General features: G+C 48.0%; 1 protein-coding gene across 1 annotated transcript in view; it reads left to right on the forward strand.

The window, feature by feature from the left end:
• Rad50 (RAD50 double strand break repair protein) overlaps positions 1-12,060 on the forward strand; it is a 161,459-nt gene that overhangs the window by 38,754 nt on the left and 110,645 nt on the right. The window contains exon 3 of the mRNA XM_048334051.1: positions 1,412-1,451. Coding sequence (XP_048190008.1) covers positions 1,412-1,451 — 40 coding nt within the window. The remainder of the gene's footprint in view (positions 1-1,411; positions 1,452-12,060) is intronic.

Consider the following 12,060-nt stretch of genomic DNA (forward strand, 5'->3'; position numbering starts at 1 on the left):
CTGAATCCTTGAAACTACTGAAGGACAGAGTAGGAAAGACACTAGAACTTATAGGCACAGGAAGGAACTTCCTGAATAGAGTCCCAGGGGCACAACAAATAGGGGAAAGACTCAACAAATGGGACTACTACAAATTAAAAAGTTTCTGCACAGCTAAGGTCATAGCCACCAAAATAGAAAGACAGCCAACGATATGGGAAAGGATATTTACCAGCACAGCAACAGACAAAGGCCTGATATCTGTCATCTACAGAGAACTAAAAAAACTAAGCCCCTCCAAGCCCAATAAACCTATTAGGAAATGGGCAAAAGAGCTAAAGAGAGACTTCACAAGAGAAGATATAAAAATGGCAAAGAAACACATGAGGAAATGCTCAACATCCCTGCTAGTAAAGGAAATGCAAATAAAAACAACCCTGAGATACCACCTCACCCCAGTTAGAATGGCCTATACTCTGAACTCAGGAAACAACAAATGCTGGAGGGGCTGTGGGGAAAGAGGAACCCTTCTCCATTGTTGGTGGGAGTGCAAATTAGTACAACCACTTTGGAGAACAGTATGGAGGTTTCTCAAAAAGCTCAATATAGACCTACCCTATGACCCAGCCATACCACTCCTAGGCATCTATCCTAAACAGCAAAACCCAAGATATCAAAAAGACATTTGTACTTCCATGTTTATCGCGGCACAATTCACAATAGCCAAAATATGGAAACAACCCAGATGCCCCTCCACAGACGAATGGATCCAAAAAATATGGTACTTATACACAATGGAATACTACATAGCGATTAGGAATGGTGAAATATTGTTATTTGCAGTGAAATGGTCAGAACTCGAACAAATAATGTTGAGTGAGACAAGCCTAGAACACAGAAAACAAAGGGGCATGATCTCCCTGATATATGACTGTTAACAAAGGGAGACGGAGAGACAGTAGAGACCAAGTCTGTGAACACTGTATATGTGCTTGATACATTGTATATTGCATATGGGTCTACCTGACCTAGACAAGGGATGGAAAAACAGGTTGTAAGATATCACAAGAAATGTACACACTGCCCTACTATGTAACTTCACCCTCTTTGCACAACACCTTGTAAAAAAATTTATGTTCAATTAATAATAAAAAATATATATTTTAAAAAAAAAAAAAGAAAGAGCACCAGAGTTTCTGCCAGCTTGGAACACCTGCAGACTCCAAGTGAGGAAGCAGGAAATGATCTGAATGCAGAATGCCCCAGAGTGGAAGGCCAGTGTGCAGTCTACTCATACTTCAGAGGCTTTAGAAGAACTTGCTAGATGGGCCAGCATCATTTACCTTGGGTCCCAGGCTCACTCTGTTCTAAGGCCCATCCTCAAGGTGTTGTCTCCCGTGATTTCCTTTACTCTTTTTTTCTTTCATCCAGGTGCCAGAGTTTGCAGCCTCATGGAGGAAGGCAAGGTCAAGGTAAGAGAGCAATAAGAGCCTGTCTAGATTGGAATTTCCCAATTTAGTCTTTGGAAAGTACTCAAAGAAGTTTAGAGTGCCGCAAATGTCGGCCACTAGACAGAGTGAAAGCCTAGGGGAATTGTGCTGACTCCCTGGACAGAGCCCATCTCTGGGGACTAGAGGAATGGATCAGTGTTGTCACACAGGGCTGTGCCACCTTTAGTTCCAGTGCCTTTGTTTACATTCAGTTGCTGCAACAGAACAACTGAGACTGGGTGATGTATAAAAGAAAAGAAGTTTTTTAGGCTTGTGGTTTCAGAGGCTGGGAATATGCAAGGGAGCCAAGCACAGGGAAGAGAAAAAACAGGGAGAGGCTGGATTGGCTCACTTAGAACTGAAACCCTCCCCATCAGTGACCCCATCACCTCTTAAAGTCCCCACAGTGCCAATCTGATTCCAGCAGTTTTCCCTTGGGAAAACAGCTGGCTAGGGGCCCACAGGATGCCCTTCCGACTCTGCCTTCTGAAGGCTTCCTTCCTCGCTTTCTCCATAGCTTCCTCCTGGCCCTCTGAAGATGGTAAAGGCGGTGGCGGGGTGTCCAGGCCTGCCTTTCTTTCTTTCTTTTCTCTCTCTTCCCTTCCTCCCTTCCTTCCTCCCTTTCTTCCTTCCTTCCTTCCTTCCTTCCTTCCTTCCTTCCTTCCTTCCTTCCTTCCTTCCTTCCTTCCTTCCTCCCCCCCCTTCTTTCTTCTTTTTCCTTAGCAAGGACAGTTCAGTGAAATGCCTCAACAGATAGTGGATATGTGCTCTTGTGTTGCATTGTTGGAAAGGGGGCAGCTTTCAAAATGGGTCTAGCCTTGGACCAAACAATTCTAACTTACAGTTTACCCTATGATTCTGAACAAGGATATTTATAAGTTCATTATTCGTAAAGGAAACATTTGAAAGCCCAGCAAGAAGAAATTGGTTATCTAAAATTTGCACATCCCATATAAGGGTATGGCACGCCGTAGACTGCTGTAGGCACAACCTTTGAGAAAGAGAATTGAATGAGTAGCTTTTGAATGAAGAAAAATAGAAAAATCTTGTAAAACATGCAAGGGAAGTCTCTTTGGACTCCGCCTGGGGGGTTGAAAACAACCAGTCTCTTAAACAGCTTGGTGATCTCCTGCAGCCTGTTTCCTGCCTGTAGGCCAGGGCCTGACCTGTGGTAAAATCGAGAGGGTTTGGTGAGATTGACATATCCAAAAGCTGAAGCTGCAGGACACCTCCCCTAGTGGTGTGTGGTGTGTGTTCAGCAGCTGGGGCCTGGGTGGGATGAGGACCTAGAGGACTTGGATCTATGGAAAAGCCTAGAAACAGGGTTTGGTTTCGTTTGGGACTGGTAGAATCATGAGTGATTTTCATTGTTTTCTTATTTTCTACAAGGAATTCATATTCGATCTTGATGATATTCTTTCTTCTGGTAAACAGCTATTGAAAAGATTGTTTTTTGTTTTCTTAAAATAGCTACTGTACATTTGCCTTGGGCCAGGAAACCAGCTATAAAACCTGGGCAGAGCCCTGTAGGACTAAGGGAACAGAGGGAATAGGTGGTAAGAGAAAAAAGAGATCAAGGTGGCCCAAAGAGGTGCACCTCAGAGGTGATGGTGCATGCCCCTCAAGCATGCAAATCCCTCTTCAGGGTGCTTCTGGTGAGAAGTCTGGTGATCTAAGGCTGGTCTGTCCCAGTTGGGTCTCTGAACGGGTAGCTCTGGCCTCCATTGTGTGTTCTGGCTAGTAGGCTGAAAACCACATGACACTTATTTTTGCATGGAGGGGGTGCTGGGAATTGAACCCAGGGCTTTGTATATGCCAAGCAAGTGCTCTACTACTTCAGCCGGCTGCCCTTAGCCCTTTTTGCTTGTTTGTTTGTAGGTTGTTTTTGAGGTAAGGTCAGGCTGGCCTCAAACTCATCATCCTTCTGCCTCTACCCCTTAATCCTCTTCTACCTCCACCTCTAGCTGGTATTCCAGGTGTGCGTGTGCCACCATGCCTGGCTAGCCACATGACTTTTTATGGCCTGGCCTTGGGAATCATATACCATCTCTTCCAAGTTAAAAGCCTGCCAGGATTCAGGAGGAAAAAACCACAGATCTACCTCTAAATGGGAGGAATGCCAGAGAATGGGCAACCATATTATTCATTTATTTATTTATTCATTCATTCATTCATTTATATTTTTGCCAGACCAGGGCTTGAATTCAGGGTCTGGCACTGTCCCTGAGCTGTTTTTTGCTCAGAGCTAATGCTTTACCAGTTGAGCCACAGCACCACTTCTGGATTTTTCTGTTTATGTGGTGCTGAGGAATCGAACCCAGGGCTTCATGCATACTAGGCAAGCACTCTACCACTAGGCCACATTCCCAGCCCAGCAAACCATATTTTAAATTTACTACACCTCCTCTGAGCCCAGCCTGCACCAATCTCCCAGGACACTCACTCCCTGGATTCCCTTTTCTCCTCTATCTCCTGGCCCTCGTCCAATCTCATTTTTCTTTCATTGGTACACACATACTTCTAAGAATTCCTCTGGCCAGTCATTTCCTAAAGCAAGAAAAAGAAATATTTCCTTCATGCTTTTTCATGAAGACAATGGGAAGGAATAGTGTCAGGATGGCTGGGGAGGGTTGCCATAGTTGGCATGCATAGACTGGAGGAGGTGGCACATGGAGTCTGAGTCCCAGCTAGGGGCTGGGCAGGCAGACCCTCCTCAGGGCCCACCCTGCAGAGCTATGGCCCCTCAGCCATGCTAAGCATCATCCTAGCTCACAGGGAAGGCACTATAACCAGAGAAGCAGAAATGTTTGCCATCTCAGTGGAAGCACTTTGATATCCCTCCTCCCTTATCCATGCTGCTTTTACCTTTAGGGAGTTGTTTAAAACCTAGCTAACATTTGCGTAATGTAGCTCCTATCAGTTTCGCTTGTCTTCTTGCAGGCCACGCCACACATGAGTCCTTTAACCAAGTAAACCCAGATGAGGCCCCCCCCCCCCATGCATCCTTGTCTAGTGAGGTGAAGAGGCCCCAGCCCCTTCCTGCTCATTCTTGCAAAGCAGGTGTGCAGGGACACCGCCCCAGATTCTAGCCTGCAAGTCAGCCCACACTCACTATGAGTGGTGGAGGTCCCAGGGCTGGGGAAGCTGGCTCAGGTCTCTCTGCACAGCTCCTCCCGCATAACAGGGTTCAGGGTTCACGTTCCTAGAACAGCAGATGGGGGTCAGATGAGCACAACACCGGTGTGTGAACCTGGGTCCAGTCTTACCCTGTCTAAGAGACCTGAAGTTTGACCAGAATATAATGGAAGTCAGCCATTTCTAGGAAGGACCAACCTCACAGAGAGTTAGGGAAGTTTTTCAGTCATGCAAATAGAGCCAAGCCCAATGTGGACCTCAGCAAGATGTTGCAAGTTCCTAAAAGTATTAGGTATAGATTGTATGCCAGAGCTTGGTGTTACCCATGAACACCAACAACCTTAGTCAGCCCTCCTCCCCACCCCACCAAGGTTTTCAGCGCCTCAGCACTGCCTCTGCCCTCAGTGATATCCCTTGGGAAGCCCAGTTGCATAAGTGACCTTCTGCAGCTATGCTGAGTGACACACTTCCCTAGGGCAGGGTGAGTGGGGCCTCCTTCCCATTAGACACCATCACACACTGCTGGCAAGCCACTTTCAAGGGAAGTGCTGATCAAGAAACCCATTGCAACACCACGCACAGCACCTCTGCCTGTGCAAATTGCTTCACATAGGCAAAGACAGCATCTCCCACTCCATTATCCATCCCACTGCATGTGACTTTTGTCAGGGCTGCCCAAGGCCCTTGAGTGGACCTGCCTTTCCTTCCCCAATGCACATAACTGTCATCTGAGGTATTTAAAAACAAAAAAATCCTGATGGAAGCCAATGCCAGTAGCTTACACCTGTAATTCTAGCTACTCAGGAGGCTGAGATCTGAAGATCATGGTTCGAAGCCAGACCAGCAGGAAAGTCCATGAGACTCTGACCTCCATTTAACCACCAGAAAACCAGAAGTGGTGCTGTGTGGCTCGAAGTGGTAGGGTGCTGGCCATGAAAAAAGCTCATGGACAATGCCCAGGCCCTGAGTTCAGGTCCCCAAGACTGACCAAAACAAATCCAAAAACCCTGAGGGCTGACCACACCCCTGCCTGAAGATGCTGACTAAATTCATGTGTTCCAAAGAAAAAAATTAGCAAAGCTTTTTATCAAAGGATATAATATACATGTAAAAAACATTTTCACAGGGCTGGGGATATAGCCTAGTGGCAAGAGTGCCTGCCTCGGATACACGAGGCCCTAGGTTCGATTCCCCAGCACCACATATACAGAAAACGGCCAGAAGCGGCGCTGTGGCTCAAGTGGCAGAGTGCTAGCCTTGAGCCGGGAAGAAGCCAGGGACAGTGCTCAGGCCCTGAGTCCAAGGCCCAGGACTGGCAAAAAAAAAAAAAAAAAAAACATTTTCACAAAGAGAATTTACCCCCAACAACCAGCATCCAGATCAAGAAAACATCACCAGTATCCCTGGCATTGACCTTCTATCACTACCAGATCCAAAGGCTCACCAGCAGTATAAATGGGCTTGTTCCTGTCCTCAATTTTTACAGCATGTAAATGGAGCCATGTAGAATATACCCTTTTGTCTGGCTTCTTTCACTCAGTTATGTTTGTGAGATGATTCATTCAAGTTGTTTCTTGTAGTTATTATGATCCTTAGTCTCATGCTCTAGGACATTCTGTAGTTCATTCTACTAGGGCTTTTCCTCAGTTTATCCATCCTACTGAGGATTTTTGTTTCTACTTGGGTGCTTTTATGACCACTGCTATTGTGAAAGTTCTAGTGGGTGTCTTTTGGAGCACATGTATGTGATTCTGTTGAATATATACTTAAAAGTAGAATTAGTATCTTAGGCCAAGAAATGTTACAAAGTACTGCACCAGTTTATGCCTTGGATCTTTGTCAACAATTGGTATTTTCTTTTCTTTAAAAAAAAAAATCAGCTTTTCCAGTGGGTGTGTCATGGTGTCATAATCACCATGTGGCTTTCATTTGTATTTCCCTGGTGACTAATACGAGCTCTTTTCTATGTGTTTGTTAGCCATTTAGATACACACGGACACACACACACACACACACACACACACACACACACACACACGTCTGTTGAAGTATTTGGATGTGAGCATTTTCTTTAAAGTTCCTTAGGTAATTGTAATATGTAGCCGAGGTTTAAAAAAAAATTTTTAACTAAACTGAACTAATATTTGCTCCTTTTTTCCCTTGATTTTATTTTCTGTCCTTGAACTTAGAGCAGTTTAGATAGGGACCCTCATAGACTTGAGCAAAGATAATCTTCACACATAGACATCTCCAATAGACATTAAAACACATCTCTCAGTGCTGCAAACCGCCTTGACTTGCTGTGGCCGTGGCCGGAGGAGTGGTTTTGGGGTACCAGGGGCCTCCTGTGTGCTGTCGACAACAGATGCTGAGGGTCTTTTATTCAGATATGGGGACACGTGCAGTCTCTTTGAAATTACCAACACCAGAATGGGGAAAACAATCCTAGGATTGGTGACTTCCTGAAAACAGGAGGTGAAGGTGAGCAGTAAACAAACACCATTTGGTTAGGCTCCCACCCGGCTCCAAGGTCTGGGTAAGTTGGGAGCTGGGTAGTTTATACCTACGGTGGAATCTGTGGCCCTTATAATGCTCAGGGCAAGAGATCGTTCTCTGGCAGCTGGCAAGCCTTTTGAGAGTCAGAGAATGGCATTCCAATTCTCTTTGGCAGCCCTCATGGCTCTGCACTTACAGGTTCTCACATCTCAGAAAGAAGCAAGAGATTGTAGCTGAGAGTTGGGACCCTTGAGGAATGCAGCCTCAGAAGGATCCAGAAAGAGCCTGCAGTGCCCACAGCCGCCACAGAAATTTCCTGGCCACAAAAAAAAAATGGCCGGTTGTTGGTCCCCCTGGAGCCCCAGGCAATCATGTGGAGGAAGTGGAGGGCTCCCTGCCAGGTACTTCCCAGTGTCTGGGCCTGTGTGTAGGGGACCCAGCTCATGTGGGGGTTGTGGGCAAGCTAGGGACAGTAGAGCATGTCCCTGAGCAGGGCTGAGGGACGTCTGCTGTCTGTGACCTTTGTTCCTACATAGAAGAGCAAAGAGCCACTGCTGGGTTTCTGTGTACGTGCAGGCCTGGCCAGCTCCAAGTTCTCCCAGTTGTTTTCCTCACCTGGAACAGCCTCTGTCCTGCCCTAGACTGCACTCCACTCCCCAGCAAGCCTGCTCCAGGACCTTCCCTGGCCTTCTTGACCCCCTCAGACCCCCTCAGCCATCTGAGCTTGGTGAGACTCAGAGAGCACATAGTGTGGCTTCTAATGATATGCTACCTTGACTGAGTCCCCCTTGTCATCCGTGCTCATTGTGTACATCCTGCAGACTGTCACCTCATCCCAGGAACTGCAGGGCACTTGCTTTGAACCCCATAGTAAGTAAAGTGTCATCTGGTAACTCAGCGGCTGTGTCTTCCAGCGAAAGAAGAAAAGCATAGACCATAATAGGCTGCCCCATGTGGGCCAGTGGTATCACCCAGGCCATATAGGGTTGGTGAGGAGCTCTGTGTGGAGTTGTATCTCTCACCTACAGCTGGGACACTGGTGCCTGGACTGGATGTGCACAAAGGCCCTTCAGGCAGAGGGCCTGAACAATGAGGTGGAGTTGTCCGTGGTGCCCAGTGCTCAGTGGGAGGGGACACTCTCAGGGAATGGTGCCTCTTCCATACATTTCCAGTTTGACCATTTGGAACCAGGTGACTGTGGCTCATGCCTGTAATCCTAGCTACTCAAGAGGCTGAGATCTGAGGATAGTTCAAAGCCACCCTGGTCAGGAAAGTCATTGAGACTCTTAGCTGCAATTAATCGGCAAAAAAGCCAGAAGTGGGGGCTGTTGCTCAAGTGGAAGAGCACTAGCCCTGAGCAGAAAACAGCAACCAGGTCCTGACTTCAAGAATTGGTGCACACACACACACACGCACACACACACACCAAAACACTTGATAATTTGGGATTCTTGGAGTACCAAGGTACTCTACGATGTGTCTTACATGTCTTATGGGTGCAGGTCCATCTTGGAAACTGCTTTGAGTACAGAATACTCATGCCTAATAGTCCAAGTGAAGATTTGGGGAGCAGGGGGAGGGTGCTTACTGACTCAAATGGCAGCTTATACCAGCCAGTGACAAGAGTGCTGTTTGGACCTGGAATAACAGGACCTTCCCCCAGCCCCCCAGCAATGTAGAGTTGCGGTTGCTTTGCATCCCTGCTCGTTGGTGGTTCTGTTTTCTCTGTGGTGACCACCTGAGTCCATGATAAAGAGAGGGATTTCTTCCACTAACAGTGCATCCCAGCTCCCCTTTGCTTCAGGGATCCCATTTAGTAGTCATAACCAGCCATAACCTCTCAGGGCCTGTGCGTTCTCCTCCCATGTTACAGCCTTCTGTATGCTCCTGTCTCTATTGTCTGTGTCATGCCTCTCAACCCGGCCTTCCCCATGAAGTTCTGCCATGCTGTCTCCTGCTCACAGCCAAGGTTCACCTCCTCATCAGCCACTCACTTATTTAGCCCACTCATTCTACCACTGAACTGCACCCCAGCTCTATAAACTTAGTCTTCTCTGTAGGGGGGAGATCAAAATACAGGTTAAGTAAGAAGCAACTTCATAAGATAGTAGAGTATTTTTGTGGGAGAGTTTGAGCTCAGAGAATAGACAGTGGTCTGGGACAAAGTTCCCTGGGGCTGTAGGTGTGGCGTAGTATGTGTGTGTAAGTGTGTGCAGAGATATGTGTGTTTGTGTTTGAGTCTCCTCACCTTTGGCTCCTGACTCCTATGGAGTCACCCGGAGCTAGGCCACCCCTGCTCTGGGCGTCAAGTGATTTCTAATAGCTGATTGTACTCTGCTGTACCCCATGGGGTATGCTTCTCTAAAAATGCCAATTTCTGTTATATGTCTAAAAATGTGCTATCCAGAGTGGACCAGTAATTTGAGAAAGGGCTGAAGAGAGAAGTGAGAGTCCCTTACCCCCTCACAGATGCAGCCTTTCTTGGCTATGGCCACATGGCCCATGTTCTGGACTCTTTTTTTGCCAGTCCTGGGACTTGGCCTCAAGACCTGAGCCCTGTCCCAGGCTTCTTTTTGCTCAAGGCTAGCACTCTACCACTTGAGCCACAGCGCCACTTCTGGCCGTTTTCTATATATGTGGTGCTGGGAAATCGAACCCAGGGCTTCATGTTTGCAAGGCAAGAACTCTACCACCAGGCCATATCCCCAGCCCTGTCCCTGGCTTCTTTTTACTCTACCACTTGATCCACAGCACTACTTCTGGCTTTTTCTCTTTATGTGGTACTGAGGAATCGAACCCAGGGTTTCGTGCATACATGGTAAGCACTCTACCACTAAGCCACATTCCCAGCCCCTGGACTCTCTTTCAGCCTCTTGGTCTGGACTAGGCTCAGTTTTTTGGGCCTCCTGTTGGCCTAGCCTTTAGGTCCTGCTTCTTGAGCCTATCAGGAGCCTGTGACCTCTTGCCCCAAGGGTGTTGGGATCTGAACGATCCCTTTCTCCCCGATCTCCCGGGGAGAATGCTTGAACCCTAAAATCTATGAAAGAGCACTTGGCCTTGCCTTCTGCCGGCAGAAGGCCAAAGGCGTACTCTCATGGACTTGCACTAAGTTGATGAAAGGTTGAAGCCTCCCCTCCCCCCCAGTCCCCTCACATGTTACCAGGAGCGGGGGTGGAAAAGAAGGCATCAGGGACACACTGCTATGGTGGGATGCGTCTCAGCCCCCAGAGGGCGGGACAGCGAAATTTATTACAATGACAATGGCGGAAGGGGAAGGACTTGGGGTGACTGACTGACTGGCTGACTGTGCTGTCACTCAAGTGATCCTGGAACTTCCTTTCTGGGCCGGGCAACCATCATGGTGGCACGCATGAGCTCGCCCCCCAAGGGGCGGGGGGGGGGGGGGGGGCGGGCTTCTCTTCCGGTTGAGGCCTGAAGGTGGGAGGGGCTCCCTCCCATTGTCCCAGGGCTGGGGGAAGGGCAGCGTCTCGCTCTTGGTGCCCTTCTTCCACCAAGACCAAAACAGTCCCCAACACAAGGGGAAGGTCTATCTCCCACAACCTCTTACTCCTGCTCCATTCACCCTAGGTACTTCAGGACCTTCCTCTATGTTCCTCCTTTGAGAAGTGTGTCACTTCCTCACCCCAGGCCCTTCTCTGGACCACACAGTGACAAGTCAGCAAGATTGGGCCAAACAGCCAGAAGTCATGACCTCTATGGTGGAAGCCTTTTGGATCCTAGAGGCTGTCATTCCTCTACTGTCTCACAGGCCTGACCCATAGAGCCAAGCCATAGTTATCACATCCCTTGGAGGTTCCCCTCTGCACCCCACACTTGGACCCAGCTATAGCCTCCTTCTCTAGCTTTGCCACCAGCTCTGGGAGCCAGGGCATCACTAACCACATTGGCAGAGGGGTAAAAAAGAGGCTACAGGTACTCAGATGACTGAAGTTCATGTTTGTGCCTACAAACATTAGAGATAGTCCTTCATTTGCTTCCAAATCCAGCCAGACACACACCCTTCTCCCTTGGTTGTGAGGCCTCCACAGAAGAGTTTATTTAATGTTGTAGTCAGGAGCTTTACAGCCCAGTCCCAAGAAGATTATCTTTTTATTGCAGTTTTGATTAATGATTGATCAAAAACTGATACTAGAAACACTAAAAAACAAATTTGCCCTAGAGATTAGGTGCGATCTACATCTGCCAGGCTGATTGGGGACCTGTCCACCTGCTCTCCCCAAGATCAAACCGGGGCAAGGGTGCATGGCAAGACCCAGCCCCCACACGGCTCTCAGGCCGGTGCACTCACAGATGGGAGGGTGAAAGGAATGTCCTCCATTCTTTTTAGAATTAGGCTACAAATGGCACCTAAATACAAGAGTGGACAGAGGACAAGGACTTAAAGACTCAATAGAATTTTTCTTTCATGTTTTTGTTCCTGTTAAGACTGGTTACATATTAGCACCTTAAAGGGAAATTTAGGGAGCCTGAGGAAGAAATAAGCTATGTGAATACAGCACCCTGGGTTTTCTAGGGTTCTCCACTTCCTAAGAACTGCAGGGGAAACTGAGCAAAGAAGTGCTGGTTTCTAAGTATTAGACCATGCCTTCGGTGTGTGCTCTGGCTGTGTTGATGGTCTCTGAGGTCAGGACCACGCCACTGGGTGGGCCACCAGCCAGGTCACAGTCCTAAAGGGGTTTAACCTATGACCTCAGAGACCCCCCCCCACACACACACACATGCAAACACAGTTTTACCCACTCCTGCCTTGCGAGCCCCCACAGGGAGCAAGGTGCTGGCTGAGACATTCCTTCCTACCCTTCGTCACCTCTGGGCCTAGGCGCATGGGAAGCGGAAAGTTGGCAGAGCCACTTCTACATTGATACTGGAAACTGAAACTGGAAATCACAGCCTTCCAGTCCTAAGTGCCAGGGTTTCTTTTCTGTGGGGGAGATGGGGA

The sequence above is a fragment of the Perognathus longimembris genome, chromosome 25 (assembly GCF_023159225.1).
Source record: "Perognathus longimembris pacificus isolate PPM17 chromosome 25, ASM2315922v1, whole genome shotgun sequence".
Taxonomy (NCBI): domain Eukaryota; kingdom Metazoa; phylum Chordata; class Mammalia; order Rodentia; family Heteromyidae; genus Perognathus; species Perognathus longimembris.